The following is a 22,456-nucleotide window of genomic DNA, read 5'->3' as shown; positions in this document are numbered from 1 at the left end:
TCAAGCCTCCTTTACTCAGTTTGCACTCTTGGTAAAAACCAACAAAAGATTTCAAAAAAAATTTTTAGTTGCAGGAGAAGCAGATTTTTGTTGAAAGCCTTCTAGCTTGGTTCGGTAAATTTATTTAAAACAGTTATGACATGTCATAAAATAGTAATATTATTATTTTCTCTTACAGTTCATGGAGATATGGATGATTCAACTACTACGTTCTCACCACTAGACATCACAGGTCCAGATGACATAGAACAGATTGCAGATTGGAAGGACCGCTGTAGGACAAGGGTTGGAGAACAGGCTGTGAAAGACATTGAGGTGTGTTGATGCACTTTATATTGTATGGACTATCTTAACAAAATCTTTTTTTTTTTTTTTTCTTGTCTCCTAAGGAACCAGTATTTTACCCAGTCTAAAAATAATGTTTTAAGCACAAAATTCATGCAGTGATTGATATATAGATTAATTTGCAAATGGTATATAAATACATATCACTTACCTAATACAGTATTCTATAAATATTAATACCTTCACTTACACATATCCGTTAATATATTCACTCATCAACTTGATACATGTTGATTCATGTATCAAGTTGATGAGTGAATATATTAACAGATATGTGTAAGTGAAGGTATTAATATTTATAGAATACTGTATTAGGTAAGTTCTTTGGTTATGATTTCTGAGATAGTTTAAGTTATGGCCACTATTATTATTATTCTTCTAGCAGATTATTAACCTTACTATGTTAAAAGTGAATGTTTGACATGCATTCTGCTAAAAGTTGCTAATGAAAGAAAGCAGCAGCAAAACCCTTAACTTTAGTGCTCCCTTTATGGAGTACGGAGGACTATGTTTTGTAAGAGATCCTCAGGTTGTCACATTTGTCATCAGGTAGAGAACTGAGGCTTTCATACAACACAATTGGGTCAGTCACCTTTGCTTTTACCATGAACGTCTTGGAGCGGTCATGGGAGGTATACGTGGAATTCAGTTTTCCTTATCCCAGAAACTTAAGTTGTTACAGAGCACTTGGGACACAAAAGTAGTTGGCATCCTTTGTGCTTGTACATGAAATGGCAAAATATATGAACATTGACCACATCTGTAATTTATCCTGGTGCAGCTATGTCACACCAAATGCCTTCTTTCTTGTTTTTTTTTTTTTTTAACTTATTTAGAACCTATCTTTGGATCAGATAGTCCTTGTATTATGACATTAATAAGGAAAACATGTCTGGTGACATCATTATTTAATGAATCATTACACCAAAACTAAGAATAAAAATTCTTAACTTCCTTAAGGATTTGTCTGCTGCCATTCATGTATACTGTAACCTGTCTGAAAGTGCAGGTTATACATGAATGCCAGTGATGTACCTTTTCAATCAGCTATTGTTTAAAAGGCACAAAACATTTTAAGACCTTGAGGCAGTTAGTGGTTTTGGTGCTACTTCTTTTGCTTTCAATTCTTCCATACAAAAGTGTGCTAAATGCTGGTTTGATAATTTGAAGACTAACTTCTTGTAAAAGGCTACACAGGGTAAACTGTGAAGTTGTAAGTGCCATTTTCTGAGTTTAATTGTACTGTACAGTATTACTATAGTGCTCTCATTCTTCCCCGTCTGCAGTGTGAAAAGCTCCTACCCCTCTGATTCATGCTTGTGATTCCTGTCCATCTGCTCGGCTTTTCTCATATCCTGAAAACACTTTCTTATGAGCTGGATATCTTGACTGCCATTGACCTAATAGAATTTCAGTAATAATATCCTCAAAGTGGCATATACAGAAGGCAGTCTAGGGTTGTGCAAAATAAGAACTTGCTTGCTGTGAAACCTCAGAATTTGTTATGTTTTCACATTCTTGCCTTAGTATTCACTATTTCCCTATTATTGAACTGTACTATATTTTTTCTTACTGATTTAGTTGTACTTACCAGCTACATTATTATCATTATATTTTATTATGCTACCATTTTATATGTGATACAATTTTAAATCTCTTAAAATGACTGTTAAGGGTAAATTACAGATTAGTTCAGGTTAGGGACTATGTGGAATTGTTAGCTGTAAGATATTCAGACAATACTCAAGCATAGGTTTTTTCATAGGGTCTTTTGTACTTGTTAGAAAGCCAGACCCCCAAAGCATCTGTTTAAGTTGAGTTGTTACTGTACGTTTATCTTTCTAATGTTTCCCCATTTTATTTTTTTTCAGGAATCACAGAAAAATTTAGTACCTTGTATCACGAAAATTATCAAATGGGACAAACTCCAGCATGAAATCAATCGAAGTATCCCAAGGGGTCAATTGGATTTGGTTTTCAAGAAGTATTGTGGGTGAGAATAATTTTGTTTTCACATTTCTTGAACTGCAGAATGAGTGCCATTAATACCATGGTGTAGAGGACGCAGATGCTTTGTCTTATAAGTATACTGTACTTAATTAACCTCATCATGCTTCCCAAGCATCATTAACAAAAGTTCTTTTTTTTTTTTAAATCTAAAACCAATTTCTCACCTTTCATTACAACTAATCTCTTTTTCTTCAAGAAATTTTCCTGTATTTCCACTCTTCCCATAACATACAAGTGTACTATATCCACACGCATTCAGATCTGAAATTCTTTCATTTTCATCTTTTTAATATTTTTATACACCAATAAGCTATTTTCCCTAATAAAGGGATCTCCAGTGAAAAGCAAAACAGCAAACCATGATCTGCCTTTCAACTGTTGAATCAAGTAATCTCATTATTCATTTACTCCAGTCCATATATAATTATTAAGTATTTCAACTGGATCAGTGAGTGAGCAGGGTTTATTTTTTGGTAAGATCTATTTTGGTTTTTATTTAATAATTTAGAGATCCTGAAAATTAGATACTGTAACGAATAAGCCAAATATTAAGATGAGCATGATTGATAATTTTATTTCTCTTCCCCTTTCACCCCCCTTTTTTATGTTCCTTTGCTAGATGATTTTTTTAACCTCAACCACCATATCAAGATAGTTTAAATCTAGATTAATAATAAACTGGATCATTTTTTCTCCCAAGAAAATGACATATTTCTGCCATTCATTGCTCAACATCCCAAAGTATGTTGATTCGTTCTCTTAAATGCAAAGCATGAATACCATACTTAAGAGTGTAATTTTGTCATTTCAGACGACGTGAAAGTTTAATGGAATGTGTGGAAGATATGTTCACAAAGTTAGATGTATGCATGGATGAACGGGAACGACAAGATTTGAACATCACCCGTGCAGCCATTGATGCAGGATTAGACTTTGTGTGTTACAAAGATGGTGACAGAATAGCATGTAAGTATAGGAATATTAAATTTTTTTGATTTTTAAACTTCATTGCACAATGAGTATCAGTTGCAGCAATTACTTTTTAGTGTGGTCAGAATAGGATTTAGGGATTTAGATGATGGATAAATATTTGCCATAAAGAAAAAACTGTTTGTAATTAGTACTGTGTTATGTAACCTGGATTTATGATATATTTTGCTCATTCTGTGCCCACTCCATTAAAATCGTCCTATTAGTACTCGGACAGCTGACCACAAATTAAAAGATAGGCAGTGGTGGCACATTAGCTCTCATGCCCATATGTTGGGTGTGGGCATGTGGCTAGTAACCACATTGAGAAAATCAGTTCTTAGATAGGAATGTGCAGTGGACTAAGGAGGCAGACTAATGAGTGAGAAGCGATGGTTGTTCATTACAACCCTGTCAGTCATGTTATTCCACTTCACAATCTGTGTGATCCCCAGACTTACAGTCTTCTTGCTCACAGAAGATGAGCACTCTCTGGTAACATTCACACCACCTTGTCCCTCAGGCATCCATCCAACATCCACCTCAAAATTTGTTTCTGCCAAGCTGGCAATAGCTCTGTAAAATATTCCTCAGCTGGTTTTTTTTCTTTTGCAAGTTATTGTTTTTTAATTTTTAATGCAGTTTTAATATGATCTATTAGTAAGTGTAAGAAGTGTGAAAGAAAGTATTGAATTATGAATACTCTACATTTTGTCTTGCTTTACAGTTTGCCAGTAACTAAGTGAATGGTCAGTAAAATGGCAGTAGTTGAATAAAAACAGTCATGCACATGTTGTAAAACAAGAATGCTAAGTATGACCTACTGTACGTGGCATGGAGATATTAGAGTTTTCATGAAGAGGAGAGATTCTGTAATCATTATCAGTAGTTACTAATAATCTAAGCAAAGCAGATTACAGCTTACATTGTGTCTTACATAACATAGAACACTGTAGATGGTATTAAAATCTCTGGAGGATTCCTTCTGCCCCAGCTGCCTTGCTTTTTGCTTTTAACATTTCATGTATTCCTTTTGGCCTCTTCCAAGTTAGCTCTCCGACTTTGTGTTTCTCCCAGAGTCTAAAAATGACTTGGGTGTTTGGGGCAGGTGTTCAAATACTGTACCTTGGATACCAAAGGGGACTAGAACTCCTAAGTTTGTTATCTTTAGAAATATCCATCATAAGGTCAGTAGATAGAAACATTTGTGACTACATGACACTATTGTATCTCAAGTAGTACCATCCTGAACCAGTTCTTAAAAAATTTGCATTTTGCTCTAGGAACATAAAGAAAATTCTTGATATTCTTGATAGTGTGGTTGGAAAAGATTCTGATTGTTTCTTCCCATTGTTATTTTTAAAAATGTTTCTTGTGTGTTGTCTCTCAAGATTAGTATATTCTATAGATTTTTAGGTCAGCGCAATATCTGCAGACAAGTGCAAGCTCAGTAATACAGTGCCTGTTCTAAAGAGTGGGGAATATCTGCAGACTGCAGAATTTGTTTAACTAACTGGCCAAAATTTAATATTCTTCTTTCACAACCATTTAAATGCGTATATTTACGTATTAAAGTTAAAATTGCAGAAACACTTATTTTTAAGCTCCACATATAACTGCAGTACTGTATGTGCTCTCCAAAATTGGAATCTAAAGGAATTGATTTAGCTGATAGTCAATATGCATACGTGTATAGGAAGCATTTAGGTACCTGTAATGCTCTTTTGTATTTGATATGCCATTGGCAAGAGAACCTTGATAAGTAATTCAGATAGATGGAATCTAAAGGATTGTTAACCTGTAATGCTCTTTTGGATTTGATATGCCATTTGCAAGAAAGCTTTGATAAGTAATTCAGATAGATGGAATCTAAAGGATTGTTAATTGATAGCCAGTATGCATATAGGAAGCAGTTAGGTATCTGTAATGCTCTTTTGGACTTGACTTGCCATTTGCAAGAGAACCTTGGTAAGGATTTTGAGTGTAAAGTAATTCAGATAGATTTTAGTGCTACTTTTGATTTAATAAATCACAAGGCTCATATTTATAAACTTTGAGAATCTTGGAGGTGGTGGATATCTTTTAGGTTTGGTGGATGTCTTTTAGGTTACTGCAAGATTTCCTTACAAGTAGGCAGCAACGAGTTCCTGATGATAGGATCTTTAGCAAACCAAGACCTATTGTGTTTGGAGTGCCACAGGGTAGTGTTCTTGGCTGTTGGCCTGGAAAACAAGATTGTTCAGTATGCTGATGATACAACACTTGTGGGTGTAGTAAACTCTCCACTTATGAGAAATGACTGTATGTCTGGAGTAATCAAAGTCCATGAGAGTGGGTCAGTGTAACTGAAGAATTTGTGGTGTAATAAATTCAATTCTTATGGCAAGTGAACTAAATTCAAATGGATGTGGAGTTAGTGTATTTTGCCCCTTGTATATTAAATTAGATCTAGACAGTAATTGAACTGAAAAGTCATTCTTACAAAAGAAAAAAGACGTGCGAAGTTCATTTTGACCGGTTGGCTAGGCTAGTTCCATATTTCACTGGCACTATAAAATGTCTCACTTAAGGTTTAGCGTAAGGTACATGAATAAAAAGGTTTATAAATAAGTCTGTGAATGCAAGAAAGGTGTCATGTAGTTAAATAATAGTCCCTTGTATTGATTGCAAATAATACATATAATCCCAGCCCAAGAACTTTATCATCACAGAGTACTTTATCTTACAATAAGACAGTGGTAGGCTGTATTAGGTGTACCTGGGCTTGAATTGAAGGGTAAAAATTATTATTAAAGATGTGATTATGTTGAAAAGCACTTAACTGTAGGTTATATGAGAAGGCTTTCTCAAAAATCACATAAGTTATTCTTAATAAAAGTAGGATGAAGTGGTATAAAATTCCCTCATACCAATAATATTCTTGTCAAACGAGTGAGTCGTGTAGGCTGGCAAATATGCTGTATAATAAGGTCCTCTAAGGTAATGACATGGAATGTTTTTTCTTACAAATTTACATTTTCAGTGTTCATGGGCGAGAAAGGTGGAGAATGTGTTAAGAGTCAGAAGGACAACATTAGAACCTGCATAGAAGACAGAGTGCCAGAAATGAAGGACGTTGAAGCTGATCCGTTTGCAATAAGCATTAACAAACTAACCATAAATGAAGAGAATTGCAAGTAAGTATGAGGTTCTTGTATTTTCTAAATGTGTATCAGCTTGTACTCCCAACCACTTTTATATCATTTCATTGCTTGGCTGTTCACCCATAATTTATATATCTTGATCAACTGACCTTTGAGAATGAAGAACCTTGCAGATGAGTAGTACCTTTCCTGTCCCAGGTACAAGTTCATTTGCCTCCAATTTCCAAATACAGTGATGCACATAGGCAATGACAAACTCAGTGGTTCTTCACCTTTTTTTGGCACCAACCCAGAATGCTGTCCATAATGTCCATTCGTGACCACATGTCCTCATAATTTCAGTAATCATAAACACTGTTTTCAACATCATTAAAGAATCATCTTGGTAATAAAAAAGCCAACAAAGACAAAATAAGTAAATGATAAGTGTTATATTAATGGAAATACCGTAAGTATCTCAAAAAAAGTATATTGACAATTGCAGCCAGAAACAAGAAAAAAAAATCCTTGAATGGTAACACATTATAGTAAAAAATTATGTTCATGAATATAATTTAATTTTGCTGGAAACCAGTAGGAGGTTGTTCATACATTGTACATGAAATTCTATTAATTAATATTTATTGAGAGTCCTGACACTGCATGGATTTAGCCAGCTTCTCAGATTGGGGTGATTTAGGCAAGAGGTTGCATGTCAGGTCATGCTCTGGTTGTAGATGCAGTATGAAGGCTGCAATCTGCCTTATACGAAGATGCCCAGGTGCCGATGGGCAACAGGTTATTCATATAATGTATATATATGTATTTTTTTTTTTTTTTTTACTATTATTACAAATAATCTCAGTGTATCTTGGCAACCTATTCAGATGGCTTGGTGACCCAATTTTGGGTCATGACTTAGGGCTTAAGAACAACTGGACTAACATTACACTAATTGCTCTGTATTTGGTTACCATTTGTACAGCACTCTGTAGACATTAAGGTTCTTTGCAGTGTCCGTTTGAGCCTGGTGATGAGTGGTCTTGTAAGTCAATTCATACTGTCATAGTGAATATGCTCATAACTACCAAATTCTTAGAGAACTTGCTTGCCTTAAGTTCTAACTTTTGGCATTCCAGTCATAAGATAGGCAAGCCTTTGTCTCTTTCCTCCTCATCTTTCATACCACCACACACTGTAAATCTTCATTCTTAGAGAAATGGAGGATTTTAAAATTTCCTTCCATCTCTCTCTCTCAGTAAATAGGTGAGTAGTCAGTAAAACAGCAGATGCCATTCAGCTTGAGATGCATGAAGCCATGCACAGGTTATAAAACCAAGAATACTAAGTATGAACTACTTCATCAAGAGAAAAATTAGGAGTCATCACCAGTGACTGCAAATGTAAAGTGTGTAGAAGTTGAAAATAAAACCAGAAGGGTACTAGGATGCATAAACATCAATTTTCTCCTGGGGAAAAAGGAAACAGTACTAACCTGGTACTATACAGTGCAATAGACCCCAGTTATCTGTTAATATCTGATTATCATTCTAGAGGAATGACACAAAAATACATTAGCTATTCAGGCAAGATTAATGAAACAAATACCAGCTTAATTATTAAAGAGGGCCAGAATGCCTCAATTTGTATTGTAGAAAAGCATATATTGTGAGGTCTGTAGATGGAAACATATAAGCTATTCAAAAATATGAAGAACATTGATTACAGGAGTCCTTTAGGAAGTCTTCTTCTATGGATCAGTTAGTCTGTGAAGCACATCTCTATCCTTGTAACTCTCTTTAAACATATTTGACATTGTTTGGTAAGACAAGAATTTTAGGTTAATCGCCCAGAAAGGAATGCAGGTACATTGTCGTTTAGATGTTAAAAGTAACCTTTGTAACTTAAATATTTTTCCATTTGAATAAGTTGATTATCTGAAAAGTTCATGGATAAGTTGAGTTGGTACTTCCAGTTAACTGTATATCTGTATTTATTGTTAAGCATTTCAAGCAGACTGTTGTGTGTTATAAATTTTACACTGTTTCTGAAAGTCCCTCTCTTTACAGGAAAATAAATACAATGCACCAGTGTATTGTGGAGTGGACAGAGAAATGTGACGATTCTACACCATCTAACATCCTTGACTCTCTTATTGTTCAGATCTTAAAAGTTACCCCCTGTAAACAAACAAGTGGTGCCACAACACTTCTGCCTTGGATGTTGATGTTGTTGGCAGCTGCTCTAACAGCAGCCAACATTCTTCTTTAACTTGTGCAATACATTGAAAAAGGGTTAAGGTAAGAAGCCAAGGTATTTGTAGGGGACCACTATCTAGTCAAGGAATAGTTGAAATAGTATTATGAGAAAGACAGTTGATCTGGAGAACTTGAATTTTTGGAAATGCAAAATAATCTGGAGAATTCTTCTTGGAGTAGTTATAGTGAAAGAATGTCATTGTGCAAAATGGTGTTTGTGTGTGAATTTTGATGGTTTTGTCATGAGGAACTTGTTCATCAGTTTCTAGTCATGTTGCTTTAGGTCTCTCTATGGCCAAGCGAAGTCTGAGGTAGAATCCCCAAAACTCCCAGCCTCATGTTTTGTACAAGGGGAAGGTCATCAGAAAACAATTACTGTACATAAATCTAATTTTCATCTCTAGCATTTATTAATTTTTCTAGCTAACTTAGCCAAGATTTTACTACACATATATCCTCACTTAATTTTTCCCTTTCATTTTAGGAGAAACTTTATTGAAAAAACTGCATAGACGATTGTGGATGTGGTTGCTCTTAAAATGTCAAGGCCTTCTTACTTGAAAAATTAAAGTTAGACATGATCTGAATGAGTCTCCTAATGCTAGATCCAGTCTCATCAAATTGATACAGCTTATAAACCCTAAGTCTGATGACCATTAAAGTTTTATGAGCACACTATATAACTCCTAAGTTATCCCATCTGGGATTGGTTCTTTCATCCTGCAATTGAAGCTTTGTATCAAAACAATATATTATTCAACCTATGACAAGTGAAACATCTGCCAAAAATGATGACCAGTGTGGAGATACTGACATTTCTTTGGTTCCTACCCATGAACTAAGTTCAATCAATAAGGATGTGTCAGTACCATGCAGTACTTGATAGTCATAGATCACAAAAATATTAAAAAATACAGATGAGACTCTGTCTTGGCCAGTTTTTTTTTTTCCATTGTGAGAGTGACTTCTAATAAAAGTTTTAGAATTGAAAGTTGGTTAACAGGAAGCAAAAATTAAGGTTTTAAAACTACCAGTAATAGAAATACGTCATGAAGGAAAATTTACCACTTATTAAAGTGAATGTTTTTTTGGAACCACAACCAAAAGATAGAAAGTAAAGAAAAAAATTTGTAATGAGAAGTCAAATTGTCTACTAATGGTAATAACAGTTTTGGCTGTATTTATCTTAGCAACTCTTCTTCAAGTGTAGTGTGCAGCAGCTGTTCAGAGGACATAAGAAAACAAACCTTCCTTTTAATTATTCTAATATTTCACCAAGATGCAACGTAGCATGAGCCCAGTAAAATGGCAAAAGAAGGGAGGATGGGTTCAATACATACACAGAAAAGGGGTTACAGTCAGTGTGTTGTCTTTCGTTGTGGATGCTAATTGGTTTTCTGGTCATGCTGTGGAATTTACCTCTCTCTTGGTCAGGATTCTGATGTTTATTCTTAGTTGCAGTAATGCACCCTTTAGTTGGTGATAAAACTTCTGGAACTAATGCAAAGCATTATGGTAATTTGTCAATGAGCTTTGATGTCATTCATTCCTGTTTTGCCACTTTCACAGGGATAGACCATCTCAAGTAAATGTTAGTAACACCAAAAGTGACTTTCGTATATCAGGAAAGTATTCGGGGTGTTATTGCTTTGTATGTTTAACTAGGTTACAGAATCATTTTTAGACAGATATCCTGTTGCTCCTATGATATTAATGATAAAATTAACTTTTGGATACACTAAAATATTGTTCAGAGTACATATTGCTGATATCCTGTTGCTCCTATGATATTCATGATAAAATTAACTTTTGGATACACTAAAATATTGTTCAGAGTACATATTGCTGTAATTAGTAGTTTTTGTGTCTCCATAGGTCTGATTTAGCCTAAATTGCTCATTTGTTTAGTTATAAGTGTTTGATCAGTAACTTAGGTAGCCTTCATTATAGAAAGGCTCTTGTCTCTCAGTTTGCTTCTTACATGTGTGTTAATGTCAGTCAAATGTGATTATATCTTCCAGTACTTCATTTTGACTGGTCAGTTTTTCCTCATTTCTTATGTATAGTATAAGGTATCAAGGGTTTAGACAAAATCTGTTCAAAATAAGAGCTTTCACAACTGCAATTTCAAAAAGCAGCACACTAAAATCTTTAAATTAATTAAATTTTATCGCTCTTCTTTTCTTTTTTGACGTGTCAGTACCATTTGATTCTACATGTTCTGGTTTCCTTAATTTTAGATGAATTTTAGATTTAAATATTTACACCCAAGTCTTCGGCTTGAATTGCTCATTCAGATATGCTTCCCTGGATTGAGTTGAGGAGAAAAGTTATTACTGCTGAGTCAAGTTAGCTATAAAGTTTGACTGTTAAGTAATGAATCTTGACTGCAAGTACAGTAGTCTTGTTACTTAGAATGTTTCCATAGCTGATCATTGTCATCTACCTCCAGGATTTCTAGGAGACTTACTAAGTAAAACAGTAATCCTCATTTAAGTCCTACACTTGGTAGATACTGTGGTTTTTCTTAGGGCTTTAAGAAATTGGCTAAGACAACCATGACAGTCCCTGCGACCAGTCAAGTGCTGGAGATCAGGCACCTTTTGTTCTTAATAATTCTGACATTAGAATAACAAACATTTAAGCAAATGACATCACAGACTTCTATAGCTAGTGATCATGGTTGAACTATTGACTGAGCTGCTTGATTAACCACTTATTTCCTCGACTAGCAGCAACAGAGGCTTTAAAATTTTCAAATCAGTTTTCTACTTAGTGAAAAAACATTTGTGTCACATTCATTTTACTCCCATGTATTGGATGCATAGGCCAAATGACTCAGTTCCTATAAGCAAAGAATGGAGGTCACTGACAATGAATCTCATGTTTTGGAAAGAAATCAATTAAAGAAATTTTGTCAGTTGTAATTTTTAGTTTTAATAATGTTTAAATTGCAGTTTATCAAATCACAATTTGCTTTACAGTTCTGTCTTTAAGGGTTTTGCCTGTGATTAGTGCTAACTACATTTTAATGTTTATAGGTTGTTGCATGTGTTCATGAAACAATTGTTGGCTTGTGCATCCGTCAAAAGAATAGTGAACTTTAAAGAAAAGTTACTGACGGGAAAAGTTGTCCTAATTATATTTTTTTCTAAACATTTTTTTCAGCAGTGTCCTTTTGCCTGTTAAGGCAAGTTAGATAATACATCCATACATCTACAGTATATATGAAACTAGATGGGATCACAGTTTGCAGAATTTGTAGACTAAAGCACTTATTAAACAGGTCTTTATGAATATTCAGGCCAGCCCTGTGAGAGTTTAGTACATTTTGTGGTCTGGCTAAACTACCTAAAAATAAAAAAAAAAAAAAAATAATAATATAGTGGACCCCCGTCTATTCGCGGTTCTGGATTCATGGCTTCACCCATTCGCAGATTCCTCTGTGGAACGTATATACACATTATTCGTGGAAAATTCACCTATTCGCAGTATTTTTCATAGAGAAATATTCACAAATTACTGTATTTTCATATTTTCCTGACTACTTGTGCTTCAGGCATAAGCTTTTTTAGAGGGATTTTTGGGTTTTGAACTTATCAAAATAGGTAGTTATAAGCAGTTTTAGAGGGTTTTAAGTATTCACGGATTTGAGCTATTCACGGGGGGCGGGGTTGTCAGTGGTATGCCTCCCCTGTGAATACCAGGGGTTGACTGTATTCAGCATATATTTCACATCATAGAGAATGTTGCCAGTTAGAATGTAAATATACTGTGTTAAATGCTGAAGTGATGAGGTGATAAAATGATCTTTTGGCAATAAAATATGCTTGTTAAACATGGGAAAGAATGCTCAAGGGTATTTACATTCAGGGAAGAAGGACTTTATTGAATGAAAATTAGATTCCTTTGTTGATTGAAGGCTACTTTATATCAATTCGCTTACAAACAAGATATATTGTAGCCCTCAGATTGGATCTGAACTGTTGCTTATCAGCTACAGTGCTTTATTTATGCTAGACTACTGTCGTAGAAGTATACATTTTGTCTATAAAAATCTTGAACTGAATTATTCTTTTAGAGTAAAATACAAGCTAACTTAGGCTAGAAATTATATGGAAAATATTGTTGCCTTAGGGATATCTTGAATGTTGAAAGTGTAGGCTCCATTATACAGTCTGTGTTACTTACCAGATTTTTCTACTTATTAGGAGACCAAACATTCAAAGCATCTGGCAAGTTGAGGGTCTACTCTGACAAATTATGTAGTGTTGATCCCCTTGATGTAATAGCATTAGTGTTACCATATGTTTTACATTTGGGGTGTAGTACTGTATATGCTGCTTGAAATGTAATTTACCCTTTTACTAATGCAATGCAATGCAACAAGGATATTGTACTGGTTGGGTTTTAGTAACTTATACATTTTTTTGAATCCCAACTTTTGGAAAATTAACTTTTAGAAATTTCATTGGTGGTTTTTACGATTCATGACTTACTTTTGGTTGTGCCAAATTTACTTTTATTGTTCCAGTTATTATTGTATTAATTTGAAATTTAATGTTTTATGTCTATCATTTTAAGTACTTACAATGATCTCGTTCTGCAGTAGTACTTGCAAGCTATGTGTATATAAGAATTCTATTTGTAGAGAGTGTTTATGGTTGAATAATCCAAAAATATTGTGATAATTTAGAACAAACCTAGATGTATAATTTCATCCATGGGTTTGATGGATGTAGATTTTTAATTTTCAGTTATTCACGCTATCTGTTCTAAATACAGTAAATATGAAAAGGCTTCTGCTTGCAGATTATCAAAAAGTAAGGCTGAGAATCACTGGTATATAGACAACAGCTTCAACTTGTAAGAAATATTTATTTCCTAGTAATATACAGTATTATTATATATTTATTTTTAATACAGAACATCTAATATAGTACACTCTTCTAAATACTCTTTTCTACAGTCATTATACTGTAAAATGTCACTTTTAGCAATGTTCATGTATATTCAGCTCATATTGGTTACATTATTAATTAACGTTATTTTGAGTATATCAAGAATGAAATAGAAAAGGGTGTCATTTTGAGTTACGAAAGTTACCTGTAGTTTTCAGTGCTGTTTTGCTACTTTGCTAGTTGTGAAGATCCACTCCCATGGACTTGATTATCATGTGTCCAACAGGCCTGTATTACTGATGGGAACAGAGTGCCAAAGTCTTGAGGCTTATAGCTACGGAGTTGGGGTGGGTTGTCGTTAGTTCTTGTCCACCTAAAACAAATATATAGTTAATGTTACTATTAATTTTTCTAGTACAGTAATCCAGTGCAATTCGTATCTTGCAAAATGATGTCCAACTTCAGGTAATGTTATGAATACTTGAAATAATGGCAAGCAAGGTTAAGATCAGAACCTTACACCACACTTCCTCCGCCTCCCAGGAAACAGCTTACTTAATTTTTGTATATATATTGTATTACACTTCCTCCTCACTCACTTGGTGGTTACTTAATTTTATGACTTTTCATTTTGACCACTTTTACTAATGTGTGCCATCCAACTGTTACTTGCATTTATAACATACATTAGAGAGTAACAAATGGCAAGGTGGGAAGCAAGAGTAGTAATGATGGTGATGATGTATAACAACGTTAAATGAACCAGCTACCAGTAATGAAGCTCACTGAATATTATGAAGCCAAGGAATTGTTTGTAGAGTTTAGACCCAATTACTGTAATTTTGTTTTCCTGCACTGTGTAACTGTAAAGCATGATTTTGTGCAATTTTTTTTTCATATTTATAGACGACAAACCATTTAAATGTATTTAGTTAGTATCCACTAAACACCGATGTGTACAGTATTAGGCTTAAGTGTCAGTCAGGAGTTGTAAGACTGGCACTGTTTTGTTAAGATAATCTATTATGCATTCCATTTGTAAATTCATTGTGTTTATGAAAAATTCCATTTTGTCATACATATATAGGTTTACCCCACTATCCAAAAGTAGAAAAAATTTTCAAGCTTGCTCATACCTAACGAATAACCTACTAAAATGCACCAACGTTAAACCTTACAATAACCAATCGACAAAATCAGGAAGACAGGTTTATTGGAAGGCTGAGAGCTGGGTGTTGGTTGTGCACTAGGCCAAGAAACTAACAAAGTGGGATATACAGAAGACTTGGGTTTGGGAGAGAGGGGAAGGTCCTTTGTTAACACCACATAATTTGAATCCTCCAGGGGGGCAGACAGGTCACAATTAAGTTTGTTTGTCTCTTGAAGTTGAAGGCTGCAGTTTATCTGATATGATTGAAATACATGTGGGTAAGCTAAACATCCTGCAAACAACTAACCTTCCTTGTCTTTTCTGAACTTGTCATATGTATTCCCTACAGGAAATAAACCATTGCCTTTTATGTAGGCATATCCTTCAGCACGAGCTGGATTCAGTTGAAACTTGGAAGCAAGTAGTAATAGGTGGGTGAGTGAGGAAACACCAGCACATCTGTCCTCATCTATCACTTTTTGTTTGGCTGTTGTCAGTTGTGGGCATCTTGCCGTGTTCCTGCTATAACTGCCAAGTTGGAAATTCATCTTTTTCTATGGTTTGTATTGTGTTTTGTTTATTGTTCAACAGTGTGAACATGAAAAGTGAACGACAAAAGGAGTAATGGACACAGGATGAATTTTAGTGGTTTTGTGTCCTTGGTGGTAGAGTAACCATTGTAGGATAGATGACTAACCTCTAAAGCTGCTTCCTGAGGATAGTACAGTACAATGAGGGGGTGGAGTAAGGTGAATGTGATGAGAATGTGTCTTACTCCTCCTCCTCCTTTGGGAAGCAGAAGAGGTCTTGGAAGTACTCATACAAGTTCTGTCAGAATGTGAGTGAGAGCTTTCCTTTCTTTGGGGATCCCCATCATCATTCACTCCATGAAGTAATGTTTGCTCTAGTAGGGTTGACATGCAGTTCTGAGATTGCTTGTGAACCAGAGCCTCCCCATTTACTTTCAAGACAAAAGGACTGTTGTTCCAGACTCTTCCCTTTTCATATTTATAATTAAGTAAGCAGAGAGGAGTCTGATGATGCTCCACCAGCCCTGACACATCCTGCACAAGTAAAAATTGTGGATGTGATAAGATAAAAGGAAAGCAAGTGGTGTATCTTTTTCCTCCTCCTCCTCTTCAAGCTTTTTTTTTTCCTGTGGGAAGAGAAAGGAGAGGTCTCAGAAGCCATCTCACAATAAGTTCCATCAGTCTTTGAGTGAGCACCTTCCTTCTTTGGAAGTTGGAAGTTGGCAGTGTAGTAATAGCCAGGGGTGGAACATCTGTAGGTACGGGTGACCTGAAGTTCTCAGTGTGCCTGTGAATTAGTGTCTCCCAGTTTACTTTCAAAACACATGGGTTGTCTAACATTTCCTTTGTTCTTACCTTTGCTCAGATGCACAGAGAAGTTGGTACTACTACTAGGCGCAAGCAAGATCCCTGGATTGTACTTGCGTAGACAAAAGGTTTACATGCGATAGATCGTGCAAACCCTCTGGTGATGTTTGTGTGTCTAGTGTGTGAATTGTGAATGCATTTAGTCATCACATTACAATTCACTACTGTAGTGGTGAACCATGTGCATGTTATTGTGCAGGCACTCAGGTTCTTGGTTCATCCAAGACTCTTAGTACCTGGCATGTGAGCACTCGTCTGTAGCATCCAGTTCAACTTCAACCAGTCATATGAAAGTATATGGGAATGTGGACCACATTTGGAAGTGGCTGCAAGTCATCCTTGATTGGTTATTTAGTGATCAGTACCATTTGGTTCACTTATGTCTCCTCGGTCTGAGAGTGCTCACCAGGGCAAACTGGTGTGTCAACCTCTTTTTGGGAGAGGATCTAAGGCTTGACTTTGGAATCCTTTGGGGACCTAAGGGTTCTTCAAACCCCTTGAGGCTGAGCTGGAATTGAGAGACTGTTTAGCTCATTGTGAACCTGATGATCTCAGGGAAGCAACACTGTCCCTTGCTGAAATGATCTGGTTGATGGAGTGTACTTCAGGTTGTGCTCAGGAGGCAAAGCCATTGTTCCAGCTGCTGTGATTACTGCTTGCTCATGGTGTCTTAGATTTGGTCAGCAGTTGGAACTGCAAATCAGGTTTCCATCAATCCCTAAGATCAAGTAAGTTCTTGCTGCTGATATGCCAGAACAACCTACAGAGAATGCTGAGAATACTTCCCTCCAGTAGGACTCATCAGAGCAGACTGATGAATGACCTCCCCAGGGAGACTCCAACAGGATGGTTAGGCTTTCTTGGTAGCAGAGTTAGTCGTCATGGCCTCCTCCTAGAAAACATCATGGTCCAACCTCTTGTTTGAGCATGCTAGATAACTTTGCCACACCAGTGTGTTCTTTCTTTCAGAGACAAGATTTGACCGGTAGCATTTTGCTATCAAGCAGTCAGGTTCTAGTAACCCCCTAGAAGAGATGTACTGCAGCTGGTTCTCCCTACTCCACTGTGCAAGCTTCTTCAAACCCTCCAGCAATAAAGGCAACCCTGTCCAAGCCTTCACCTCAGTCTCTTGGCAATGTAGATGCATGAGTGGGCAGTTTGCCATGTCCTCAACCTGTCAACTAGGTACATTCAAAGCAGAAAGAAAGCTGTGGCAGATCGGCTCTGCTGCCACTGCCAAGTAGTTGAGGGAGTGGTCCTTACACTCTCACTGGGCAGAAAGGCTAATCGAGCTTTAGGAATGCCATTGGTCAACCTTTTCAACTTCCAGTGTTATGATCCCCTGTGCCAGATCCTTAGGGGGCTCTGGAAGACATCTTTGAACACCCTGGACAATCTTAAGTATTTTGTTTTGCTGAGGATCTCTCTTCATTCAGTGGAGCTACTGTTCAGTATACTGTGGACTTGCTCGTCAACCTTTGTAATGACTTGCTCCTGTCTCCATGGTGAAAGGGAACAGTTTTGCTCTAAACCAGGCACTGACTGATGGGCATAAATCTTGCTCCTTTTATCCATGCTCATGAGGAGGTTTGAGATGTCTTGTCACCCTCAGAACTTCAGACTTTGGAGTGAAATGTGACTTTTGTTCCTCCGCAGCCTAACTCGGGTGCATAGACCAAGATCTCACACTCGCCTGTTTTCCCATGAGCTTCAGCGTAGACGAAGCATACTGGTAAGATATATGGCCTTTTCTGGTTCTGACAAACATGAGTGGTTTTCTACACAAACATGAGTTAAAACACTTCTCACTCAGGCTCGGAGTACTGTCACCCTTCATTCCTATGACAGACCAAATAAGGGGTTACAGGAGTTAGCAGTACCCAGCTCACAATCATAAAATTTCCATATGAATATTCAACTTGCCAGTTAGTTGAGAGGCAAATCACCCAAGGAGTGAATCATCCACACAAATTAATTTTTAATTTCAAAACTTGTATTTTTCTGGGGTAGGCAACCAGAGCCTTTCCATAATCCCAATGCAGCAACCCTTGCAGCCCTTGATATTGAAGGAAGTGAGTTCTTGCTGCTGATATGCCAGAACAACCTACAGAGAATCTGAGAATACTTCCCTCCAGTAGGACTCATCAGAGCAGACTGATGAATGACCTCCCAGGGAGACAACAGGATGGTTAGGCTTTCTTTAGAGTTAGTCGTCATGGCCTCCTCCTAGAAAACATCATGGTCCAACCTCTTGTTTGAGCATGCTAGATAACTTTGCCACACCAGTGTGTTCTTTCTTTCAGAGACAAGATTTTAGCATTTTGCTATCAAGCAGTCAGGTTCTAGTTAGAAGAGATGTACTGCAGCTGGTTCTTACTCCACTGTGCAGGCTTCTTCAAACCCTTAAAGGCAACCCTGTCCAAGCCTTCACCTCAGTCTCTTGGCAATGTAGATGCATTGGGCAGTTTGCCATGTCCTCAACCTGTCAACTAGGTACATTCGAAGCAGAAAGAAAGCTGTGGCAGATCGGCTCTGCTGCCACTGCCAAGTAGTTGAGGGAGTGGTCCTTACACTCTCACTGGGCAGAAAGGCTAATCGAGCTTTAGGAATGCCATTGGTCAATTTTTTCAACTTTCAGTGTTATGATCCCCTGTGCCAGATCCTTAGGGGGCTCTGGAAGACATCTTTGAACACCTGGACAATCTTAAGTATTTTGTTTTGCTGAGGATCTCTCTTCATTCAGTGGAGCTACTGTTCAGTATACTGTGGACTTGCTCGTCAACCTTTGTAATGACTTGCTCCTGTCTCCATGGTGAAAGGGAACAGTTTTGCTCTAAACCAGGCACTGACTGATGGGCATAAATCTTGCTCCTTTTATCCATGCTCATGAGGAGGTTTGAGATGTCTTGTCACCCTCAGAACTTCAGACTTTGGAGTGAAATGTGACTTTTGTTCCTCCGCAGCCTAACTCGGGTGCATAGACCAAGATCTCACACTCGCCTGTTTTCCCATGAGCTTCAGCGTAGACGAAGCATACTGGTAAGATATATGGCCTTTTCTCATCTGACACTTAAGTGGTTTTCTACACAAACATGAGTGTTTTTTCTACACAAACATGAGTTAAAACACTTCTCACTCAGGCTCGGAGTACTGTCACCCTTCATTCCTATGACAGACCAAATAAGGGGTTACAGGAGTTAGCAGTACCCAGCTCACAATCATAAAATTTCCATATGAATATTCAACTTGCCAGTTAGTTGAGAGGCAAATCACCCAAGGAGTGAATCATCCACACAAATTAATTTTTAATTTCAAAACTTGTATTTTTCTGGGGTAGGCAACCAGAGCCTTTCCATAATCCCAATGCAGCAGCCCTTGATATTGAAGGAAGTGCTAGGTCACTACTACTCTTCCTCCACCTGGTAGTTAATTATGCTGTTACACAAGTTTCAATGACCGATTCTAGCTCTGAAGAATACTTTCCTTCATTTAAAAAATGCTCTGGTTTTTATACCTATGATAGGCAGCTTCTCTCTTCAATCATTGCAGTTGCAATACTAACATTGCACACCAAGTGTTTTGCATTTAATTACTGGACAACTGCACTTCTGGGCCATTCTTGCTTTTATTTTTTATTCTTTACAATCTTGCAATTACATTAGCTCTTCATTTGTCAGTTCTTGCTCATGGGATGCTGAAATCTCTTCTGTACCATCCTCAGCTTTGACAGACCAAGCCTCGTAGCTAAAGTCACTTGCTAGTTTTATATTGTTGTCCTTCCAGGTCCCTGGTTAAAATGTTTTATCTGTTACTGGCCCTTGAAACAGCATTAAGTGCGACTATTAAGTCTTGGCCACAAATCTGCAAAATCAATATATTTGGTGGTTAGAATACAAATAAATTTGTCACAGGATATCTTCTCACATTTTTCAAAAAAAAAAAAAAAAAAAAATAGATTATCCACTCATTTACTTTGATACTCCCAAGTAAATGAAATGCAAATGAAACGCAAGGGGAAGTGTAGGCTTATATATGCCAAATAAAGTACCTTCCAATTTTCTGAATGGCACATCAAGTAGAGGCTTGAGGATGACATTGCCAATGGCATTAAAATAAATTGGCAAAGTTTTGTCCAATAACCTGCAATTTCCAAAACTTTTTATATATAAAAACTACCTGCAATTATCTTTTCAAAAACAATATGGCAGCTGAATCACTCTACAGTAGTCTTTACAAGCACAATGACACTACCCATGCCTGTCTTTAAATTCCACTTTTACCACCATCACTTATTTCTTTCTGTTTCAGTTTACAGTAATAAAAAACTGACCGAGATTTCCTGAAGTAAAAGATAACGTAAAAGGGACACCACACTTTGTACACCCATCTGTCAGTTTTAGTAATACTTTTCATTTTATTCGGTTCTGGATGCCATCTAATAGGACATTTATACAAGCAAAACCCAAATTAAATTCAACACTTTTTGAAGACTTTTCCACACCATGTCTTTAACTTTAATTTTATTCTGTCCTTTTCACAATTTATACAACAACCTTACTTGCTGTCTTGGCTTTCCTAATATCTTGCTAACAGATGCACAAAATACATAGCAATACAGCATACATGGTCATTTGACACCATTCAAACATATAACTGGCATAGTTCCTGAAGAAGAAACTTGGCAGTACCACTAGTTGCTTGGGATGTGCTGCCTCCACAGCAGCTCAATGCAAAAACACAGCTTGCTATTTTCACTTTCTGCCTTTTTTGTACAAGTGAAAACAAATTCAAAATTCATTCAAATAGCAAAATCTATACTAATGTAAGACTTGTTAAAGCAAAGTGCTAGGCTAATATCTTGCACTTGGAACCTCAAATTTCAATGTAGAGGTTTACAGTAAAAAAAAAAATCTGGCCTGTGAATGCAAAAGTAATAATTTTCTTTACATGTAGCCCAATTCAAATTCATCATCATCATGGGTTGCTATATCTTATGCTCTTCTAGGTTAGGCTAGGCTATCCAAGGCTTGAAGGGTAGGATCGAGTACGAGTTTTAAGCCAAAGGCTAGGCACTGGGACCCACAAGGTGTTGCAATAAAAGATATGACATCCTAAAAATCAGTTTCATAATATGTCAATTGTAAATTTTCATTGGGATTATTATATATGAAAATTATATTTCCATACTTGCATTTTTTACTAACATGTACATTGCCATTTTACAGTAATGTCGACTGGGCTATAGTCAATAATAATATTACTCAGTGTAATAACAAACCTGTGTTATATGGTGACTGGCATGTGTTTAACATTTTCTTGTCCCTGGAAACACAAAATGTTTTTCATACTAGAAAACAATCTACTTTTTTCCATTAGACAAATCCTAAAATTGTCTGATGCTGCAAACAAGATTATGTAAGTGAAAAGTTTTTAAGTTTCAAAAAGCTTTTGATGAAATAATTTTCTCCTATTTTGTAATCCTCATTACTTATTAAAAATTGCCAATAAATAAATTTAAGGCAAACCAAAAAGTCATTTTCATGATACATGTAAAAATTCTTGAAAACCTTAAATTTATATATATTTTTTTCACTGTATCAACACTTAAAAATTTTAAGAAGTCTTCTTATAATCTCCAATATTGTCTACAATGTCCCATTGAAGAATGCTCTATGTTAAACATTGTCCAAATTCAAATAACAGTATATATGACAGTTTTACAGCACATGTTAGATGTATATATATATATATATATGAAAAGTAATTACTGGTTATTTGTTTAGGCAATTGTTACGTTTCTTGAGCACAAATCTCTAAAGGATTTGTGAGAACTTAAGTCTTGAAAGAGTGCAACATTTCAAGACTCCAATTTTTACTATGTAAATATAACGTACACTGTATATAAGTTTAGTGGGTGAGACCCCCCCCCTCTAAATTTAAGAAACTTTCCCTATTGCAAGGAGCTTACCAAGGGTGCTGTCAAGACTGCAGAAAATGAGTTATGACTAGAGATAAATATATTCATTCAGAACACAAACCATTATTTTATACAGGTGCCTTTCTGCTTATACCTGCAGGTCACAGCGAGTCCAGAGCCAAATATGTCTTATTGATTGTATTTAAGAAACAGTTGTTACCCTACAAGAGAATGCATATTTAAGAAACAATTATTACCCTAAAGGAGAATACTTTCTTTGGCTTGTTAGAATGTCTTTTCAGTCTCCTACATTTGTCACCTCTATCTCATACATTTTGATTCTCCTACAGTTTTTATAACATCTGTTTTTGTGTTCTTCCAAAGCCA

At 36.2% G+C, this 22,456-nt stretch overlaps 1 protein-coding gene and 1 long non-coding RNA gene across 11 annotated transcripts in view; one reads left to right on the top strand and one right to left on the bottom strand.

Annotated features, from left to right (window-relative positions):
- Positions 1-14,648, top strand: part of LOC136828311 (27 kDa hemolymph protein-like) — a 28,063-nt gene extending 13,415 nt beyond the window's left edge. The window contains exons 2-7 of one of the 3 annotated variants that reach the window (XM_067086182.1): positions 179-315; positions 2,217-2,338; positions 3,167-3,321; positions 6,347-6,500; positions 8,516-8,746; positions 11,876-14,648. In XM_067086182.1, coding sequence (XP_066942283.1) covers positions 179-315; positions 2,217-2,338; positions 3,167-3,321; positions 6,347-6,500; positions 8,516-8,717 — 770 coding nt within the window. In that variant the 3' untranslated portion in view covers positions 8,718-8,746; positions 11,876-14,648. Of the gene's footprint in view, positions 1-178; positions 316-2,216; positions 2,339-3,166; positions 3,322-6,346; positions 6,501-8,515; positions 9,634-11,872 lie in introns of those variants that run through there. The other 2 variants (XM_067086181.1, XM_067086184.1) reach the window with 2 other exon arrangements.
- The window catches only part of LOC136828315 (uncharacterized), a 45,447-nt gene continuing 36,553 nt past the window's right edge, over positions 13,563-22,456 (bottom strand). For all 8 annotated transcript variants that reach the window (XR_010849997.1, XR_010849996.1, XR_010849993.1 and 5 more), the window contains one exon: positions 13,563-13,978. This is a non-coding gene — a long non-coding RNA (uncharacterized lncRNA). The remainder of the gene's footprint in view (positions 13,979-22,456) is intronic.

The sequence above is a fragment of the Macrobrachium rosenbergii genome, chromosome 42, assembly GCF_040412425.1.
Source record: "Macrobrachium rosenbergii isolate ZJJX-2024 chromosome 42, ASM4041242v1, whole genome shotgun sequence".
NCBI lineage: Eukaryota > Metazoa > Arthropoda > Malacostraca > Decapoda > Palaemonidae > Macrobrachium > Macrobrachium rosenbergii.
Note: the sequence above shows the minus strand (reverse complement) of the source record. Positions and strands in the feature narration are given on the sequence as shown.